This window comes from Protobothrops mucrosquamatus, unplaced genomic scaffold (genome assembly GCF_001527695.2).
Source record: "Protobothrops mucrosquamatus isolate PMUCROS unplaced genomic scaffold, P.Mucros_1.0 scaffold2794, whole genome shotgun sequence".
In the NCBI taxonomy this organism is placed as follows: Eukaryota; Metazoa; Chordata; class Lepidosauria; order Squamata; family Viperidae; genus Protobothrops; species Protobothrops mucrosquamatus.
Window position 1 is genome coordinate 82,735 of NW_015388831.1, and position 22,616 is coordinate 105,350.

The 22,616-nt window shown below is 38.6% G+C and overlaps 1 protein-coding gene across 2 annotated transcripts in view; it reads left to right on the forward strand.

The window, feature by feature from the left end:
• TNIK (TRAF2 and NCK interacting kinase) overlaps positions 1 to 22,616 on the forward strand; it is a 132,748-nt gene that overhangs the window by 38,950 nt on the left and 71,182 nt on the right. For both annotated transcript variants that reach the window (XM_015825764.1, XM_015825765.1), the window contains exons 8-10: positions 4,297 to 4,472; positions 7,588 to 7,654; positions 10,399 to 10,603. In XM_015825764.1, the coding sequence (XP_015681250.1) occupies positions 4,297 to 4,472; positions 7,588 to 7,654; positions 10,399 to 10,603 (448 nt within the window). The remainder of the gene's footprint in view (positions 1 to 4,296; positions 4,473 to 7,587; positions 7,655 to 10,398; positions 10,604 to 22,616) is intronic.

Genomic DNA, 22,616 nt, shown 5'->3' on the forward strand with positions numbered 1-22,616 from the left:
ATACAGCTGTTAAATGAATCTGGCTTCCCCATTGACTTTATTAGAAGGAGGAAGCAAAAGCTGATCACATGACTCCAGGACTCTGCAAACGTCATAAATATGAGTCAGTTGCCAAGTGTCCAAATTTTGGTCATGTGACCATGGAGATGCTGCAATGGTTGTAAATGTGAAAAACGGTCATGTCACTTCTTACAGTGCCGTTGTGACTTTGAATGGTCACTAAATGAACCATTGCAAGTCGAGGATTGCTTATACATAATTTTTTTTACAACACCCCTTTCTCAAAGATAAATGCATTTACCACGAAAAGGCCTTTTGCAAGAAGTAAATGTCTTATTAAAGCATTCTTACTCCAAAGTCTGGCTAGAGACCCTTTATTAATGTTGTTTACCCACACAACCTTGCAATTATGCTCAGAGGAAGTGTCTGCTCTAGAGTGATACAGTAAGTCCTGTTGATAAGCAGTATTCTTTGCTAACTTAATGGCTTAAAAGAGCAGGCTCTCTTTCCCTGTGTGCATAGCGCATTCAGATTTTTATTTTAGCCTGTGGATTATCATTTGACAACAGCTGCTGTGTTTAAGCAGATTGGTGTCAGGAGTTCATTCTTTTGTTTTTGCATTTCGAAATGTATCTATTACATATAGGCAACCATTATAAAAGTTGAAGCTGTGTATTATAGGGCGCATATAAGAATAATTTAAGAGATAATCCAACACTACGGCAACTGGGTCTTAGGGTCAGCTGCTACAGAGCAGCAGTCATACGATGTTTATATCTGTTAAACATGAAGCAGTTATTTTTTTCCCACAAGCAATTGATATTCACTAACGTCCCTTGTAAGATTGATGATTAAAACTCATTGAGCATCATGGGCTTGCTTTTATAAGAGTCTGCAGAATTTGGACAAAATGTTTGCTTTACCCAAACCAATGAGGTAAAGTTAACTGTTGCCTCTTCAGCTGTTTTTGACTGGTAAAGTTGAACTCAGTTAAATTATTTTGATTTCCTGAAAATATATTCACCTGTGGTTTGAACAGGTTTATCAGTTAGCCTGTATGGCACAGTTGTAGGAGGATCCATTCTGCACTTTTGCCTGTGTTTTTCAAAAAGTCTCTCCAAATAGTCTGAAATTGAGATTTGAAGTTTTTGTTATAATCAGTGAGACACAGTGTAAGATCCATGTGCAAAAAATGCCTTCAAGTGCCTCCCTTGGCATGCACCAGAGACTTGGTTCCACCTAATATTTTTGATCTGCACAAGCTGTGGTGGTGCAGTGGTTAGAATAACGTATTGCAGGCTAATTCTACTGATTGCCAGCAATTCGATTGTCACCGGCTCAAGGTTGACTCAGCCTTCAATCCTTCCAAGGTTGGTAAAATGAGGACCCAGATTGTTGGGGGCAATAGGCTGACCCTGTAAATTGTTTAGAAAGGGTTGTAAAACACTATGAAGTGGTATATAAGTCTAAGTGCTGTTGCTATCTAGTATATCGTTGGAAATGCTGAAGGACCACCTGGAGGAAGATTCTCTTCGCACATTTAGTGCTGATATATTCAGGGAGGACTACAAAAACTATGAGGGGAAAAAGGGTCACAGCCAACTAGCTTAGATAATACTGAGTTCCATGAATGAATTATCTGTGTTGGCGTTTTAGACTAAAAGGTTAATACGAGTTTCACCAGAACTATCTTGTTGTTGTTTTTTGTTAGCCAATTAACTAACAAAAGAACAAGATAGTTCTGGTAAAACTCATAGTATTGATTATTTCAGAACACTAGTAATTAGTGGTATGCAAAATAATTCATATTTAAACCATTTTTAAAATGCAATGTGATTAGCAAGGTAACTTTGGCTACTGTTTAAGATTATCTTAAATTGAATAGAAATAAGTTCTTCAGAGCTCACTTGAATATTTATTTCCTGTTTCACAAAATGTACAGTAAGAGATTACTTGGTAGTGTCAAGGTTATCCAACATTTTATAGTGGATAAAACATTGGCAAATGAACAAAGTTACAATTTATAAAGTTTTACAGCTGAATTTTTACAAGGGTTAAGCCAAACCTAAATTGAATATATTGTTTGTAGACTGAAGTGATATTCATCATTAGAAAATATGACAGCAAAGCATTATACTCACCTATCTTTCCAGTTCATTGAAAGGTTCTGCTGAAACAGAAAATATTGGTGACCTGTTTTTCCATTTACACATGTTCATGCATGTATCCAAACAAGGCAGCAACTTTGTAGAGCATTGTTCCTTTGGTTTCCATTGAAATACATGGACATGTTTAGACTTCCTGTATTAGTAGCAACTGAATTTGTTAATTGTTTCTGTCATTGGCCTTATCTCTAATGGTCCCATTTATACATAAAAATAAACGGTTTGTAAGTGCCATTATTCAACCTTTGTGTAAGAACCAGCCCATTGATTCAAACAAGTCTGCCTTCATTTTTCTTCCTGAGTGTCATTAAAAGGATCTTTTAGTAAGAGAATAGATTTGTTGGTATTGTTTATTTCATCTGCTACTGCATATATTTATTTCCTTATCCAAATTATTATATTAAAAAAATCAACAATTAGAAAACAAAATGTACTGTCTTTTGCTCTGATCAAATTGTGGCTCCACCTGCTGGCTTTCATCCCTAATTTGTGCTAATTGCCTTATTTGCCAAGTTTGGCAGATCTGTGTTTATTCGTTTCTATTTCGTAGCAGAACAAAATTAGGTTCCAATTTTCAAAGAGAATAACTTTGGTTGGGGATAATTCATGTATTTTAATTTAAAAAAAAAAGAAAGAAAAAGACAGCCCAAATTCCAGAATAAAGTAATGCTGTTCACAACAACACCTGGCAATTTATACATGGAAGGCTATTTATCACAATGATTATATGTAGTTTCCAAATTCAGAAAAGAATACTGAGTACCAATTTCTGAGAGGTGGGATGAATGGGGTTTAGGTTGTAAGTAGAATATCTGATATATTACTTTCAAAGAGATTATCTGCAATTACAGTGCATAAATTAATCATTTTTATTCGTAAAAGAATAGAGTTGTAAAGAAAAACCAACATAGGGTCCAAGGCTCTGTTTTCTGTTGTGGTCCTCACTGCACTAGAAGGCAAGACAAGAAAAAAATGGATGGGAACTACTCAAGGAGAGAAGCAACCTAGAACTAAGGAGAAATTTCTCAATAGGGACAACAATGGAACGGCTTGCCTTCAGAAGTTGGGGGTGCTCGATCATTGGAAGCTTTTAAGAAGAGACTGGACAACCACTTGTTTGGAATAGTATAGGGTCTCCTGCTTGAGCAGGGGGTTGGACTAGAAGTCCTCCAAGGTCCTGTCCAACTCTGTTATTCTGCCCGATTTCACATACAACAAAGCAAAATGTCTTGTTTCAATGAAAAGAATGCCAGGCTGAAGGAGCACTTGCAGAAAATAACATCACTTTACAGAGTCACCTTGACTGATAGCTGGAGTGCTCTGCTTCAGGGTGGTACCTGGATCTGCTCATCTTAACATCAAGGGATTTTGAGGACGTATGGTAGGTTGCAAACACTTTGTTTTGCAAGGTAGCTTCAAAAGGGCACTTCAGGCTACTGAATCATTTCCTTTTCTCAGCTTACCTTTTCTTTAGCTGGCTTCTGGAGGCATTTTGTGTTCCTGACCCTGGAACAAGAAATTATGAGAATGGAGAAATGGTATAATGTTACACTGAAAGGTCCCAAGGCATATGAGGGCAGAAAGAGAGAAGACTGTTCTTTCTTTTAAAGAAGTTTGTTAGGTTGCATGATAGGAGAAGAAGGAAAAGGAACATAAGAAAGGGTTAAATGTATATACAACCTAGATATGATTTTGAGAGACCAATAATGTTCACCACAAATTAAAATCCAAGCCAATTATGAATTCCTTGCTCATTTGGCCTTCTTGCTCCTTTTCATTCTATTGGAGTTACAGTATGATCCTGTATATAATTACAGAAGCGTACTGAATTTGATGGGTCTTCCTCAAGGCAGTAAGAAAAGCCCCAAAAGTCTTAAGACATAAAATAATTTAGCCCAGGTTCTTCAACAGGGTTTCCAAAATTGTAATTCTAAGAACCCACTTTGTTCTCCGCTAATTTGATAAAAGGTTGGAGGGTTCCCCAATTTGCTGACCTAATGCGCTCACAAAATTGGTGGTCCTCTTATAGGGACAATCCTTTTAACTTTGTCCAACACTGTCAAACCCCTGCCTCATAAATATTAACCTAACCCTTTTCTACATATCTACCCCCAATTATTTGATTTGATAGGTCCAAAAAATTCCAGTCCTTCATTGAAAGCTGTCTGGTAAAAAACCATGGTCAGAGGCCAACCACTGAACAGCTGATGAAGCATCCGTTTATTCGAGACCAGCCAAATGAAAGGCAGGTTCGCATCCAGCTCAAAGATCACATTGACAGGACTAAGAAAAAACGAGGAGAGAAAGGTAAGATAAAATATTATTCTAAGTGGTGAAAAAATTGCATTGGTCCAGGGATATAAGAACATAAAAGTGCTCGCATTGTGATAAACAACCAGATTTTCACATTTCTCTACGTGAGAAGAAAGCAAAGCAATCAAAAAATAAAATCTTTGCCTCAGCAATCTGGATGTTTAATAACCTTTTGCATTCTTCACATTTATTAGGAACTTGAGGATGTGACTCTTAACCAATTTTAGAGCAGAGTGAAAATAAGAGAAGAGTGCTATACATGACATAGAAAGTCATGGAGAAAAATCTCACAAATCAATAAATAAAATATCAATAGTTAGAGATTACTTATATTTTGGTTTGCTTGAAGTGGGATGTAAATCTCAGAAATCAATAAATAAAATAGTCTCAATAATTATAGATTAGATATCTTTTGGTTTGCCTGCATTTACATTCAAAAAGCAGTAAGATATGTGTTTATTGAACTATTCATTTTTAGCACATGAATAATTTTTCATTTCATATCCTGTTTTATTAGAAAGAATGGAATATTTTAGAGAAATGATAAACCACTTCTTTATTATGCTGCCTTGGGGTGTATCTAAGGGTTCACAGAAATAGAGGGAGACAATGCAAAAAAAAAAAAACCCCTTTCAGAGTTTTTTCCCTAGTTTATTCAAACTATTGATGAAACACAGTAAAAAGCAGCTTCACTTCTTTAGCCTCAAGCTTTGTACATAAATTGATAGCCACCTAATTGCTCTGTATACCATTGCAAATGTTTATACCTCCCTTCAGATAAGACAGTGTGTCAGAGGCACAAGTGAGATCATTGTCTTTTCCTGCAAGGAAAGAAAAGGCAAAGGAATGGTCTAGGCCGCAGGGGGTGGGCAACCTTGGCTCTTTTATGACTCGTGGACTTCAACTTCCTGGCTGGCTCAGGAATTCTGGGAGTTGAAGTCCACGAGTCATAAAAGAGCCAAGGTTGCCTACCCCTGGTACTAGGACCAGTCGCACACTTTCAGCCTTAGGAAGGCTGCAGAGCCATGGCAAATCACTTCTGAAAAACCTTGCCAGCAAAAATGCATGGATGTTTCTAGCCAGTTGCCTGGAAACAACACTGACCTGAAGACACGCATGTGTGTGCATGCACACACATGCACAAACACACATAAGGTTCACAGGGAGTAGCGATGGTGTTTTTCCTTCTCTCTTGTTAGGTGAACTGACCTTGATCTAATAGAAAGATCTTTTGACAAATCAAAAGTTCTTTTCTTCCATCATCTTTATAGCCCTATCAAGGGAACTCTGCAATCAGTAGATTCGCTCCGACTCCAGCATCCTTCACATTAAGGCCTTTTCAGATAAATTTATATTTGGAAGACTTACAAATTAACAGTCTTTCAGACATGCAACTGTTGCCTAATCGATTTTAGGATGACTGTCCACTTTTTCTCTGGATTGAAATCATCATCCCATCTTCAACACCCACTAGAGTTGCTTACTTCCCTTTAACTCTTTGTAAATGCTAACCATCATCTCCATTCCCTAGCTTGTCCTTCACACAGTTGTCTCTGAAGTTGTTTTTTAAACTTTACCTCTAATGCTAGCGTGGCCTTCAATGCTAATGCAGATCTATCTACCCACCTTCCTTTTCTGTGAAAATTGAGGCTTACCCTAGGCTCCTGTCAGCAAAGCAAGGTGTTTGTGTGCCTGTGGTGAATGTCTGAAATGCCAGCAAGAAGCTGTGTTTGACCCCAGGCTCATCACTTATTTTACCATTTTAATACTGTAATCCTTTAGACATTTCAAAAGAGTAGGATTGCTGTCATTTAAACAAATCTATAATGTGACAGGCGTTTAATAGAGGACATCTTCTCAATGAATGCATTTCTGGTTTACTAGCATCACTAACTGTAAAATACTTGCAATTAACACATTGTAATCTCCATTCTTCTAAAAGCAGTATGTAAAGGGGGTGGGGTGGAGATCATCCATTTCCTTCCTCTTCTAATATCTGACACAAATCAATACCCCCTTTGAATTGTATCACACAGATGTTAGAATGGTGTTAAACATCTTTTGTCATGGAAATGGATGATTATATCCCAGGCCTGACAAATAATTGGATAAATACAAACTTTTATTGTTTGGCAACAGAGGTTTCTACATCTGAAAGGAAGACATACAAAATGAAAATATATTAATCCTGAATGTTATTCAGAGTGGCCAAAAATTTCAGCATAACAATATAAAGATAGAAAGCAGCTTGTTTTGCTACAAACTCCCACTAATCTATTTCACTTGCTTCATCTAACACATTTTCAGGAAAAGTATTTTCTAACCACAGATTATCCTCATTTCCAGTTGTTCTCAATACAGGTAATCCTTGACTTATGACTACAATTCGAATCAGAACTTCTATTGCTAAGCAAGGCGGTTCTGAAGTGAGTCACTCCTGATTTATGACTTTTTTTTAACCATGGTCTTTAAGTGAATCACCATGGTTGTTAATTGAAGCAGATAGTCATTAAGTGAATCCGACTTCCTTCATTGACTGTCATTGTTGGAAACAAGCAAATAAAGATTACAGATGGTAATCGTGTGAGTAGGAGAAGCCTCAACCATCATAAATTAACACCAGTTGCCAAGGGCCCAAATATTTGTCATGTGACCAGAAGGATGATTCAGTGATTGTAAGTGCAAGGACCAGCTGCAAGTTACCTTTTTCAGTGGTATCATAACTTCAGTCACTAAACAGATGGTTGTAAGTCAAGGACTACCTATAGTAGTACCATGTTGGCTTGAAAATTCTAGGAATGGAAGTTGACACAACAGGAAGGCACCTTCATCGGGGTAGGTAGGCCTAATGCAACAGAGGACCCTGTCTGAAGAAACACCCTACTGTGCTTCCCTCCCTTTCCCTCTCCCTCTCCCTCTCTCCCTTGCTTTTTCTCTATTTCATTCATTCTTTCAGATGGTTTGATGCATTTCAGGATAAGACAAATCAATCCTGAAATAATTTGTAATGAAAATAAAGTTTTCTTTCTTTACCAGAACCTCAGCAGCCTTTTCAGAAAAAAAAATAATGGTTTTCAAAGAGTGCATTGACCCTTAATTATATTCCTAGATGAGACGGAATATGAGTACAGTGGAAGTGAGGAGGAAGAGGAAGAAAATGACTCTGGAGAACCCAGGTAATGAACATTTGTCCCTGTTCTGGCTATGCTCTCATCTTTTGTGCATCCAGTAGGGTCGTCTTTAGCAAAAAAAATCCGTAGTGGCAAGTAAGAGAGACCTGCTTTGCTCTCCAAATTCAGAAGAAGGGGTTATTTTTGTCTAAAACTGGATTCCTACTCTTACCATACTTCTTCCTCTGATTTGAATCCCTTACTCCTTATACAAATCTTGCTGTGAGACAAGAAATAAAAAAAATCAAATTGTTCCTCATGTTAGTGACATAGTCCTTATAACATTCCCATGGTTTCGGAAAGAGGCAGAGTAAGGAAGAATGCTCAGATGTTGACTGAATAAAAAGCCTTCTGTTCTGATCATGGAGAAAAGTCAAGAGATTGTAATATTTAACCTTACACCAGCTCTGTTGTCTCCAGATCCCAGGGCAGTGTCTTTCAATCTTGACAACTTTTAAGATGTATGGACTTCAACTCCCAGAATACCTCAGTCAAGATTATTTGCTGGGGAGTTCTGGGAGTTCCACGCCTCTTAAAGTTGCCAAGGTTGAGAAGCATTGTTCTAGGGAATTCTTCATTAGTCCAGCTATGATTTCCAGGAAAACCTAGGGATGACCATTTTTGCTAATTCCTCCTCTAAGGCTTGCCTGTGAGAGCTCTCCGAATATAGAAATATTGCCCATAAGAGAGAGGGCCAGAGTGAAACTATGTCCTCCCCCCTATATGAAATTTGTACATGTTGGAATCAAGCTCTTTGTCCAATATAATTTTGAGTCCAGAAAAGGCTTTTTGTCACTTGGCTCCATTGTATTTCTGCACTGGGCATCAAATAGCAACAAAAGCTGACACAATGAAATAAAACCTCAGCTGAGCTGTAATTACTGGCAGAGATTTTGTGTTCTTACAATTATAAATTATATGAAAATAAATGAGGAAATGCTAGTCTCTGTGGCCTCTTATCTTTCTTCTTCTTTCTCTACTATCTGATGCCTGCTTTGGTTCTCTGTTTATTCTCCACTTTTTGTAGAATAGAAAGACTGAACATCTGAAAATCTCTTAGGTGATATGTATTTCAGAACATGATATTAAATCAGGAACTGTAGGGATTTTATTTGATGTCCCGTAACGAGGAGGGAGCTTTTTCCATTCTACTTTCATTAAGAACCGTGATGCACAGTGGAGAATTGTAGCGGTGCAGCGGTTAGAATGTAGTATTGCAGGCTAATTTTGCTGACTGCCAGCAGTTCAATCCTGACTAGCACAAGGTTGACTCAGCCTTCCATCCTTCCGAGGTCGGTAAAGTGAGGACCCAGATTGTTGGAGGCAATATGCTGACTCTACAAACTGCTTAGAGAAGGCTCTAAAGCACTGTGAAAAAGTATATACATCAGCTATTGTTATTAAGGTGAATTTGCCATGTAAACTGTATAGATTGATGTTTCCAATCTGGGCACTCTCCATGCTTATGAACTTATTTTTTTTAATATGCGGATGATGCAGCCATTCTATCAAAAGTTGAGCTATGTAAGTGTCTTGGAGTGTCATCATCAGCCTAGTGCAATAAAGAATGCTTCAAAATAAATCATTCAAACGGAGTAGCCTGTGTATTTTCATGAAATTACTTTAGCTGCACAGCTAGATGAATGATAAATGGAAGAACTATTGAGCAAATGAAATATTTCAGATGCTTAGATACCAGATATATTCAAGCTGACCCTTGAATTTTTAACCAGTATCATAGTTAAAACATACCACGAAAAATGTGCTCCCTGATGATAAGCAAACCCTCAAAATTTTCATATAGTTTAATTTTCATAATTGGCTTATCTGTGTATTTTGGTTAAAATTTTGAGGGTCTGCTTATTTGCAGATGAAATTAACCCACAGGTTTATACAGGATATACAAATACTATGCAGGTACTTTTAAAAAGCTGAGAAAGAAACCTATTTGTACATACTTGTGGATAAGTCCATCCATGGATAAATGAGATCCAATTTTTTTTAGTGTATTTTGGCACCTGAAATTCTTGGCTTAGCTGTGAGTGAATGTGGTGTTTATGTTTAATCTTCTACTTGCTGAAGCAACCAAGTGAGGGAGCTTTTAGTAAGATGCCAAGGAATAATTTAGCAATTACTAAATTTGCAAGCTGGCATGCAAATAATTGAAGGAACTAGGTATGTCTGGCCTCTCAAGGAGAAGGATTGAGGGACATGGTAACTATCTTCCAGTACTCAGGGGCTGTTGTAGAGAAGAGGGATTTGACTTATTCTTCAAAGCACCAGAGGGCAGGACAAGAAGTAATGGGTGAATGCTTGTTAAAGAGAGATCCAGTCTAGAAGTAAGAAGAAATTTTCTGACAGTGAAAACAATTAATTATTGGAATAGCTTGACCCTGGAGCTACGGGTGCTCCAACACTGGAGGTTTTAAAAAATAAACTGGACAACCATTTGACTGGGGTTGTATAAGGTCTCCCAGCTTGAGCAGGGAGTTGGACTAGAAGACCTCTGAGGTTCCTTCCAGCTCTATGATGCAATATTCTATTCAAGGCTAAAGTTTGGATTTGTTGATGTATATAGTAGATCCAAGTATGTGACTATATTCAGGAAGATGCCCAAGTTAGGAAGCCTCAGGTAGATCTTTCGGTATGAGTAGAGTTGACTAGCAGAAAAGTGGGAGGGATTCAAGAGCTTTTGTGTATTGGATGCATAGGCATTGCTGGACTAATGTAAGTTTGTCTCCTCGGTAAAGCTCCATCCTAAACCTGCCTGGAGAATCAACCTTAAGGCGGGATTTTTTGCGGCTTCAGCTTGCAAACAAGGAACGCTCAGAGGCCCTCCGTCGGCAGCAGCTGGAGCAGCAGCAGCGTGAAAATGAAGAACACAAGAGGCAGCTCTTGGCAGAACGTCAGAAGAGGATTGAGGAACAGAAAGAGCAGAGACGGAGGCTGGAAGAGGTAATTGTTGCTTTTTAAAGTTTTGGTGGCGCAGTGGTTAGAATGCAGTATTGCAGGCTAACTCTGCCCACAGCCTGGAGTTTAATCCTGGAGGGCTCAAGGTTGACTCAACTTTCCATCCTTCTGAGGTTGGTAAAATGAGGGCCTACATTGTTTGGGGCATTGGCTGACATTATAAATGCCTTAGAGTGTCCTATAAAGCCCTGTGGGGTGGTATATAAGTCTATTGCTATTGCTATTTTGTGCTTTGAATATGTGTAGGTTTTCAGAAGCCCCTCTGAGTCTATAGTCTAGTAATCTTGCTTTAACAATCGTTATTCAGTGAAAACCACTGTGGCTGGTTCAAACATTACACTGTATCATCATGTGGACAAAAGTAGTCCTTTGTCTTAACAACCATAATGGAGTCTACCCATCACAGTCACAAATTGTGACAGCAGTCATTAAGCAAATGCAGTGATCATTAAGCGAACCAATTGCTTGCTATAGGCTGGTTTTCCTGAAAACTGGAAGTAAATGCCAGTTTAACCGTAAAACATGGTCACATGACCATAGGATGCTGCAAACTGCTATAAATGCAAGTTGGTTACTGAATGCCCAACATACAGTCACGTGATTGGCAGGGTGCGGCTGTTGGAACCAGCTAAGGATGTAAGTTGTAAATTGAGGACTACCTATATGTAGTGTTTGGATTTCGGTTAGCGCAAAGGGTAATCCCAGTCCCTGTGGTTTGCAAATCAAGGTTTATGTCTTAATGTTATCCATGAACCAGAATACTGTGGCTTGTTAAACAGTGTTTTAAACCATCTATGTTTAATTAGGTATGGACCCAGACAACTGTAGTGTATGCTTGTGTCATTGGATAATTTGTTTCCTGAAATGTTGCTTTCATTTAATATGGATAATTTGATAAAATTAGATTAGCGAGGGAAGACCAGAGAGGAACAAAATTTGAGCTGGTCCATGTTCTCAGCAAACGGCAACAGGGATGATGTATGAATCAGAGAATCCTTAATATTGAATGTAGTATAATCAACTAATTTCAGAGAAATAAAGCAAACTATAATAAAGCCATTGCTCTGATCTAAATAAAAATTGTTTTCCTGCCTTAGGTTTTTTAAAAAAAAAACCTTACAGGCATTGTAGCCATTTTGAATACCCCACAGTGCACTGCTTGCACATTTTATCACAAATTTAAAATGGTTGCTGGGTTTTATTTATCAGCTGCCTCCATATCAATTTAGTGGAATGCTTATTCAATAATTTTTGGTATAATCAGGGATTCACAATGCTTAAAAACTGAGCTGAATTTCTTCTTTATATATAATACTATAGATAGCCAAAAGCTCCTAAAATAAGACTCCCTGACACATCTTCCATTTATATTTCACATCATGTTGTTAGCACCCTGTATGTTTAAATGATTATTTCAGTCTTTAACCAATTGTGTGGGACATTTGCTGTACTGTATTTTGAGTACAATGGAAGTGAAGATGTTAAAATATAATAATGATAATAGACGTAACAGTAGTGATGGTGGTCGTGATGATTATGATGATGATAAGCCATGATGTTGAACTTCTCTGGGTAAATTACCGTATTGATGATGACTATGATTATTTAAAAAGGGCCTCGTCTTTGTTCATTCCATTTATTATTCCAGTCTAGTTTTCAATTTCCCATCATACACAACTACTTAGCTTTTCAAAGAGAATAATGTTCTTCTCCTGCTTATAGCTCAGGCCTCCAAATAAAACAAGCTCTTTGTTACTTAAGTATAAAACATGCTGAGAAACATAGCCCATTCGTAGGTTACTTTGGTAATACTGTTATAGCCACTCAGATGGAAATCACACATCCCAGTCACAAAGGACAATTAATGGCCTGTATCTTGAGGTCACTAGACAAGGTCTTTGAATAAATGGACCCTGTTATTGCATGGAACCAGTCATCCTGCCCACAAAATTTGCCCATTTTTATTCTTAGGATTTCTTGGCAAGGACAATGCAACTTGAGGCCAAAACATTTCAAATGTAAAGGCCTCCAAAACAATGGATCTTTCCCGTCAAGATTACTCCTTACAGTCTCCTTGGGAGTTGATAAAGAGAAAACAAAGACATATCTGATGACAGTTTTGCTTAATCATTCAAAGACACAAAGGCTGCTGCAGATATGAGTCTGTATTGCCATGATGTTGACCATAACTAAGGGTGTGATATGGCAACTATCATGCACTTGGAGGGTCTCCTGTCTTATCCCAAATTGCTTTTTCAAAAGGCAACTGGACTTTGTTTTCCCTTCAAGATGTTTTGCTTTTCATCCAAGAGGCTTCTTCAGTTCTGACTGAATGGTGGAGGATGAAAGGATTTATATTCCTTGCAGTCATCTGGTCATTAGCACTCTTTTTGAGACCTGTTGAGGTCACTTGGAGGTTTACCTGTGCCCTCTGGGTCACCTGAATGCAAATGAGTGTGGAATCTTCTTGGAACTGCTGAAAGAACTGTGTTGTAAACAGGAGATAGGTGGTGCCGTATCCCACCCCCTCTGTTGAGAGAGGGCTATTGCATCTCAATGTAGATGGCCTCTTTGACTCCTCTTTCAAACCAGTGATCCTCTCTGTCCAGAATGTGGACTTTATTGTCTTCAAAAGAATGACCTTTGTCTTTAAAATGAAGATGGGCTGTTGAATCTTGTCTCTCTGACTTACTTTCCAGACAGAAGTCTTTGCCTACCCCATTTTTAATCTAGAAAACCTAATTGGTTTGTTTTTATGTATTTATATTCAAAGGTGTTGATCAACCAATAGGTAAATGGGAGAAGACAGTCAGAATTCATTCAATAAATGAAACAAAAGCAATCTTTACAATGCAGTGAAAGGATTAAAATGGACATCTTTAGGAAGGTGAATTAGAGACAAGAAAATCAGGGTCTATTGTGATGGGGCAAATATTGAGAAGTCTCAGATGAGTGACGCACAAGAGAATCTAACCAGAACATTCTCAAGTGACTTTGAGATATTTGCAGAAAACATTTGGGGGTTTGACAAGCACTAGATCTGTTAGTGAGAAGAGAACATTTAGGGATAGTATATTATGTTATTTGAAAATTCTCTGTTGCCATCTCTGAATTCCCAAGGAAGCTAATAGTTGTGAAAGCTACATCTGTTAAAATGTTTAAAGAGAACAAAATAGCTAATCACAAGATATTTGGGAAAGCTGGCTACCAGCCAAGCTCATTAAATAAATATTCGCCTGCAAAATGTTTTACCATAAAATCTCACTAAATGCCTATTTATAATGAATGTTTTACAATGCTTTGAAAATGGAGCGTGAAGTCAGAACTAGAATGCTATCAATATTTGGCCTAATGTTGGACCAGTTTCTATATTACTTGTGTGTCCCAATAGTATGTTGGCTTTGTGAAGATGTGTATGAGAATTATTATCAGGTGTGCTCATGCACACAATGCACACAATTCCTCTCACACAATTGTGTGAGAACACAATTCTTGCAGAACACAAAGCCTCTAGCCAAAGACAAGCACTTTCCTATTTGTCGCCTCCTAAAAGGATCTCAAATGTCTCAAGGACAATCTTGAAACCATCAGAAGTATGGATGGGAGTGAGAGAATGCCCTTATCACCATCTTCACAGCCTTCCTCAACAGAGTATGTCAACTCTTTTCCAGTCTGCCTGCCTGGCACTCTGTATGCAAAAGCTCCTAGAACAATAAATACTTTATGTGCTTTATCACTAAACTCAATGAAGAAATGTATTGATGGGGAGCAGGGGAGCACACTGAAAATGAAGGAACTCAAATGGAGACTTGGGTTAACTGAAAGGCCTATGGAACAGCTTCCCCAATCTTTCTTTTTTTTTTTTTATTCTGCCTGAATTCCAAGCCAACATGACTGGCTGAGGAATTATGGGAGTTGAAGTCCACGAGTCTTAAAGTTGCCAAGTTTGGAGACCCTGCATTAATAATCCATAGCAATTCAGAAATGGCCAAATAGTTATTGGATCCTCAATCTCCCCTGTTTAAGCTCAGCTCTCTAAATACTATAGTCTAGACCAGGGGTAGGCAACCTTGGCTCTTTTATGACTCGTAGACTTCAACTGTCAGAATTCCTGAGAAGTCCACGAGTCATAAAAGAGCCAAGGTTGCCTACCTCTGGTCTAGACACACTGATACTCTCAAGAAATGAAAGGCATTGTAATAGTATGTGAGAATGGTCTTGGGAGACAAGGGGTGAAGCCACCACCTGGGGAACAGTCAGACAAGGGGCAGCTTAGCTTGCAGAAGAAATGTAGGCATGGCGAACATCTCAAAAGAGACCCTACCTATTTTCTTGGACTGTAAAGGCGAAGGGGGAGAAAAGTAACTCTGTGACCTGCAAGACTGATTTCAGCCTTGCAAGGTAATTCAGGCAGGAAGCGTGGCCAGATGGATTAATTCTCCTTTACTGTAAGCTTACCTGAGCAAAATCTTACAAGCCTTGTAATGTTCTTTGGACTTCCAACGTTTCATATTAGTAAATCTGACACCAAAAGAAAATTTGAATTAATTTCTGGTGTTCCAACAGCTCATTAGCCTTAGGCAATATGAACAATAAAAGCACAGTACATCAAATAATAAAGATTGTTGAGTAATGTTTCCAGTTTCTTCAAAAACATTTACTTAAGAATGAATAATGAAATTGGTTTTACCATCAGAGTTCTCAATATGTACCAATTTGTCAGTGCCTGGAAATATTTGAGTTGATGTAATGCAATTTACAGGGGTTAACACCCTGTGAAGTATTTTTATAGTCAATTTTAATGACTTTCCCAGATAAATTGTGACTTATTGCATGCAGGTCCCAAATCCTCTTCCATACTTTTTATCCATTTTTAAGAAAAGCTGCTGTATTTGATACCAGAGTTTTACATGCAATTGAAAAGTTCCCTTTGATTTAAAATAACACTGTTCTTCAAATACAGGTCTTGACTAGTGAAATTTAATTAAGCTCCCAAAACAAATGAAAATTTCATTTCAAATCAAGTTGGAACATGTGACCAAGTTTTCAGCAAAATATATTCAGAAAAGATAAGTCTTCTACTAGAGCTTATATTCGTAGGAAGTCCCCTATTTTATTTTATTTTTAAAGAAGAGGACATTGTTGATAGTGTTAACAAGTGGTTGGTTGGTTGGTTGCTTTGCCAAACAAATGGCTCCCCAAATAGTTTGGCACATTTCTCTCAAGTCCTTTCCAGAATAAACAGGCATATGCTTTTCTTGAAAACGAAAGAAAAAAAACAGAAAATACCTTATATCCCCAAGCATGACTTCACCATCATTTTTAGAATAATTATTTTACTACATTCTGTAGTGGCTGCTTTCAGGGTACCATAAGTTGAGAGCATTTTCAGTTAAGTTTCTGCTGATCATAATTTCATCTCATCTTTGCATAGCCTTGAACAACATCATAAATTTGACAGCCCCCAAGGGATTCTAGCTTTTCTTTTGAGCGTTTGGGCGGCTTCACGTTGCTTCCTCATCAATATTTAAAGTGTGTCATTGTGAATGTGGCAGAAAGAGACAAGAAAGTAAAAAGAGACAAGAAAGTAAAAAGAAAAAAAAAGGGGGGGGGAGTATCAAAAAAGCTTGGCCTGAAACATCACTTCTGAAGTTGGGCAAATAAACCTCATAATGAATAACTGATGTTTGCCCCTATGATCGTTTTATCTATCTATTTAATTTATACAGCTGCCCAACTCACAAGATTTGATTTTGGGGAGCCTACAACAAAAACAACTATAAAACAATAACAATGTCAAACACAATCATAATGTTTTTTTTAAAAAAAGTACACATAAGAGATTCAATCAATAATGGAGGTCTCACCAGTCCCCCGAGAATCCCAGTTCCATGCCCTGACTTGTGACTACATCTGTATGGATCTAAGGTGGAATTGCAAGTCGTCTTGCCAATATAATAGAATAACAAAGTTGGAAGGAACCTTGGCGGTCTTCTCGTCCAACCTGGTCAAGCAAGAAACCCTATAGCAGGGTTTGTCCAATCTCTTCTTAAAATCCTCCAGTGATGGAGCACCACAACTTCTGGAGGCAGGTTGTTCCACTGATTAATTGTTCTAACTCAGTGGTTCTCAACCTGTGGGTCGGGACCCCATTTGCGGTCGATCGACCATTTCACGGGGGTCGCCAAGCAAGGCTGTCCGCCATTTTTTTTGTCCACCATTTTTTTGTCCACCATTTTTTCCCCCTTTTCCGGCAGGTGCCTTACCTCCCTTGGGCTGGGCCAGCTGGTGGTCGGCCTGCTCCGTCTCTGCCGCTTGCCAGCTACGCCTCGGCCGGCGCAGGGGGCAGAACCACGCATGCGTGGTGCTCCTGGGCAGGGAAAGTCCTCGACTTACGACCGGTTGGGTAGTCCTCGACTTACGACCGGTTTAGTCCTCGACTTACGACCAGTTTAGTCCTCGACTTACGACCAGTTTAGTCCTCGACTTACGACCGGTTGGGGTTGCGGCATTAAAAAGGTTGATAACCACTGTTCTAACTGTAAGGAAATTTCTCCTTAGTTTCTCATTTAGATTGGTTCTCTCCTTGGTTAATTTCCATCCATTGCTTCTTGTCCTGCCTTCAGGTGCTTTGGAGAATAGGTTGACCCCCTCTGTTTTGTGGCAGTCCCTTAAATATTGGAACACTGCTATTATCTCACTCCTAATCTTTCTTTTCATTAAATTAGACATACTCAATTCCTGCAACCTTTCTTCTTATGTTTTAGCCTTCAGTCCTCTATTTGATTTCCAGTCCCCTATAATATTGATTGGTCTCTTTGGGGAAAGCTATCATCAGTCGGTAGCAGCAGATGAAAAGTAAAATTGTAAGTTGCAAACAACCAAATCCAACCCCCTGCTAGAATCTAGATTACAGCCTCCCAAACAGATGGCTAACTTGCCTTATCTAAACATCACCTAGGAAGGGGAGGCTTTAAAATTCCTAGGTAATTGTTAGCATGAAAAGTTGTAATTGCATTTGCATGCAACAGTAAACCAGCTAGTGGTTATGCTCCATTGCTTCCATGCCAAATAATTGTATGTGTGATAATGGCATACAAAGCAGGAACTCTGCTTTATTCCCTTTGCAAGAAACTAGAGCCTAAAACCTTAGTTTGTGGTTGATTTCTGTATACTGGCGTGCTTGGTTCAAATATCACAATAAACACAATCCAGAAGGAGCTTCTTGGTTTGATGTGCTGATACCTGCTTGCAGGAAGGGTCAAGTGAGAAATTGTTAAGTTTCCAGGACAAATTCTGGCTTCTTTGGATGAGGAAGTGCTCACTTTACCTGATGACTATCTTCTTGCATAGAAAGAACTACAGCTAGTCCTCCACATACAACAGTTCATTTAGTGACTGTTTAAAGTTACAGCAGTACTGAAACAAGTGACCATTATGACCATTTTGGACACCTACGACTGTTGCAGCATCCCCATGGTCATGTGATCAAAATGCAAAATGCTTGGCAACTGACTTATATTTATGTCAGTTACATTGTCCAAGGGTCATGAGATCACCTTTTATGACCTTTTGACAAGGAAAGCCAATGAGGAAGCGAGATTCACTTAATACTTAACAAATGCAATGATTCACTTACCAACTGTGACAAGAAAGGTTGTAAAATGGGGCAAGAAATCACTTAACTGTTTCGCTTAGTAACAGAAACTTTGGACTTAATTGTCGTAAGTTGAGGACTACCTGTACAACCATAAGTAAGCATGCCAAGAGAGGGCAGGCTATATAAAATAAATTGGTCACTTTCTTATTGCTTATGGACAGGTTACCTACAGTGATCATACACTGAATGTGAATGATTCATAGTGGGTGGTTCATGCATACCGTTTCTTATTATTTAATGTTACTTATTCAGTTTTTGCATCTCTGTCCTAATCTTTGGAATCATTTCCAGAAGTGATAGAGCTCATTAAAAATGCACACAAAAACTTGTTGATTCATCTATAAGCCATGGAAGAAAATTAACATTATTTTGGTTAACAGTCAGCCTAACATGACCTGGTGCATCACAGTTAAAAAAAGAAACGTTTGGTTCTGATTTTTCACACCAGATGAGCATATCAAAATTGAATTCTGCATTTTGAAAAGGCCAAAAAGTTTATTTATATTTTATGCTGCAAATGTGCTCTTCAGCATGAAGTTAGCTGCTTCAGTTTGCTGAACAGCTGAGACCACAGAGGCATTTCAGAAACCTTTATTCCAATTTAGCTTCCTCTGGTGAAGTTTGCATTACAGCTCCCAATATTCCCAGCATTTTAGATCACGCTGTGACCCAAAGAGATAGTAGAGAAGCTGGCTTTGCTACTTTATTTTATTCTGCATAAATAAAGTAGCAAAATGTCAGTTGCTACCCTTGTTAATGTAACACAGTCTAATTCTTGAATTAATCCATTGTACTATCAATTTGTTATATAGGGCCAGGAGGCCCACAACATTCATTTCAAAGTATCTCACTAAAGTTAACACTAACCGAGCTTAGTTTGTGGTATGAATGCATTTGCTAGATTTCTTTGTGACTTGGCCCAGCATGCTGCATCTATATCACTATGGTTTAAGAGTGGAAAAAGCTTTCTTGCCTGTTCTGAAAACTGTATTACATACGGACAGCATTACATACCATATACAGCATCTGGTATCTACTTATTTTTAGTGCAACAATCATCTTTCTAACAGCAACTTTCAAGGGGCTTTCCTCTTTCAATTCAAGATGTTAGTTATGACCTATAAAGGCCTACATGGCATGGGGCCAGGCAGCCTACAGAATAGGCTTCGTCCCATCCCATCCCACCTGGTCAGGCATGGAGGGTATATGTTACAGACCCCATCAGTTAAATAACTGCAATTGGCAAGGTCTAGGAAGAGAGCCTTCTCTGTCCTTGCACCCACCCTATGGAATATTATTGTCCTGGGGTTGAGGCAGGTCCCCATAGTCCTGGCCTTCCAAAAAGGGGTTAAAACACAGCTCTGAAGCCTTACGTGAGAAGCCCAAAGGTGTACACAGTGTGGGGTTGGTTGATACCACGAGAGCCCTCCTTTTGCCTTTGTCAACTAATTTTTAACAGGGTTTAATTATTTTTGCATCCTTGAAACTTTTTATATTTTTTAAACATTTTAATTCTAATATTTTAACTCAAATGTTTTATTTTTTTTATATTGTGATGTTTTATTGTACACTGCCCAGAGTCCCTCTTTGAAGGAAATGGGCAGTTCATACGATAGGTAGGTAGGGAGAGAGGGGGGGGGCAGAGAGAGAGAGAGAGAGAGAGAGAGAGAGAGAGAGAGAGAGAGAGAGAGAGAGAGAGAGAGAGAGAGAGAGATCTTCCCTGTAGGTGTAACTGCCTACAGTCAATAGTAGAGGAGACAAAGCAAGTTGTATGATGACCTTTGGGCCAGAGCTCAACTCAGGGGGAAGACAGTGACAAACCACTTCCTTATTATTGAGAAGAAACTTCATGGATGTGTCTGTACAGTACAGTGACGAGTTGAGCACAATTAAGAGTCTATTTACTTGGTTATAGTTGCATCTTGCAATTTGTTACTTAGATCAGAGATCCCCAACCTTTTGGCCATCGGGGACCGGTTCCGTGGAGAGAGGTTGTTCCACGGACTGGAGGATGCGTGGTTTTGTGTGCTGCCTGCATCCCGCAGATGGGGCTTTGCTTTTTTGTGCGGACGGTTGCGGGCATGCCGTGGCCCAGTACTAGTCCACAGACCGGGGGTTGGGGACCCCTGACTTAGAAGTACTAAAATAAGACAAAAATAAACTGACAGAGATTGTTGGTTGATTAGGACATGTGTCATCTTTCCTTCCAATGCTGTATTTCTTAAAAGTTGACATTTGTATCTCCTCCCCTGAGTAATGCCTCAGCAGTGCATATAACAATGGAAAATACATTTAGGAGAATTTACATTTACATTATGAGCAGCATGGATGGTGGGAAAGATGGGGTAAAGCAAATGTAGGCATATTCCAGTATAAGATTAATAATTCATATTAGTAAAATACATCTTAGTAGCATTTATACCATTAGTAATGCTACAAATGAGGCTCAAAATTCATTAATAGAAGCCCCTGCAAAAACCATTAAAATTTGTCTACGGCTTATTTTTCACACTACTGCTATCTTCTGATAAAGACTATAGTTTCTTTTAGATCAGCTACTAAACTGTGATTTATGAATCACTGCTAATCTGCTACTGTGGGCACCAAAAACCTTATTAATGGCAAAAAAAATCTTGGGAGAGCAGCGAATGTAGCAAGATTTTGGTATTCTCATATAAAATATTAGGAGAATTTAGTATCTTCACCTAAAATCTCATGAGATTATGGGTGGAAGATCATTAAAGAGAGATCCAATCTAGAACTAAGGTGAAATCTCCTGACACTGAGAACAATTAATCAGTGGACTAGGTTACCTATGGAAACTGTGGGTGCTCCATCAGTAGAGATCTTCAAGAGACTGGACAGTCATTTGTCCAGAATGGTATAGGGTCTCCTGTTTGAGCAGGGGGTTGGATTAGAAGACCTTCCAATCCTATTATTCTATGTGTGTTATTATTGTATTGACCGCCATTGTTGCATTTGTTTACTGCTTTGACTGACTAAATAGTTTATAAATTCATAAATAAATATGAACATCCAGCCTAGGGATGTGCCTCAACTTATTTTATTTATTTTTGTTTATTAAATTTATGTGTCTCCCATCTTTCCAATAAGGTGCCTCTGGGCTTCTTAATGTAATGGTACCTCAGTTTTCATCGTTAATTTGGTAAAATGAGTACCAAAAATGATGAATACCAAACAAATTTTTCCCATAAGGAATAATGTAGTGAGTCACAAGGCAGCTGACACTGACATGTTCTAGCTTGTGCATTGAGTACCAAACAAACAATGAGTATCGGGACAAAATTTTTGCTTCAAAATGCATTGAGTACCAAATTCAATGAGTTTTAAAGCAGTTGAGTACCAAGGTACCATTGTACATCTGTTTTGTTCGTTTTTTTAAAAAAAGAACAATATTTCTACTTGCTCACAGATTTTGATGGGAATGTGGAAAATCGAGGAGGAAGGAAGCATAAACCTCATATCCTGAATTGCAACTTTTCGACTATCAACAGCAGAACATCCTCTGGCTTTCAGTGGAAGCATTGCTGCTTTTCACTATTTAAAAACAAAAAATCAAAATGGGTTCCAACACCTGATAGTGAGATTGGTGGCTCCGATAAAGAAAGGGTTAATCTCTTTATCAGCCTTTTATAAATGAAAGTGGGGGGAAAGGGCCATTTGAGAGTCACATCCCTGGGCTGCTTTATAGAGGAATATATGTTGCATTTTATAAGGGCAAGAGCATTAACATGTTCAGGGTGTGATTGGGGAATTACATTTCAGTCAAAATAGCAGAGAACCAAATTCAGTCAGTCGTCTGTTTGCCACGTGTCTAATGCGGCCAGCCTGCTTAATGACACAATTACTGAAGGGTTTTTACACATCTTCATTTTTCTTTCAAGGCACACCGGGCCAATTGTAGGCACATCTCATCCATAGCTACAATCAATACTGAGTACGCCTCGCATCACAGACCCGAGTGGCATGTAATTATGAGGCTGTATTGATTTTTCCCCACAAAGGGACTGCTAACACAGAAGAGGCAGCTTGACTTTCAGATGACTAGACCGACAGCCTTTTCATTTGTCCTAGAGAAAATTAACACAGCTTGGTGAAAGGCCTGAGTCCCACCCTGGGCACAGTTTCAGGAGAGTCTCTTTCTCCCTGGTTATAACACCCAGTCATTCCAGATTATTCCAAACCTAGTCTTCTCCAGTTCCGCCAATATAGAATAATAAAGGTGAAATGGTGAAATTATAGATTGATTGCACATTAGCTCTTACAGACACAATAGGGCTTTAAAGCTCCTCTCCTCGTCCTCCTCCAGGTGGCAAT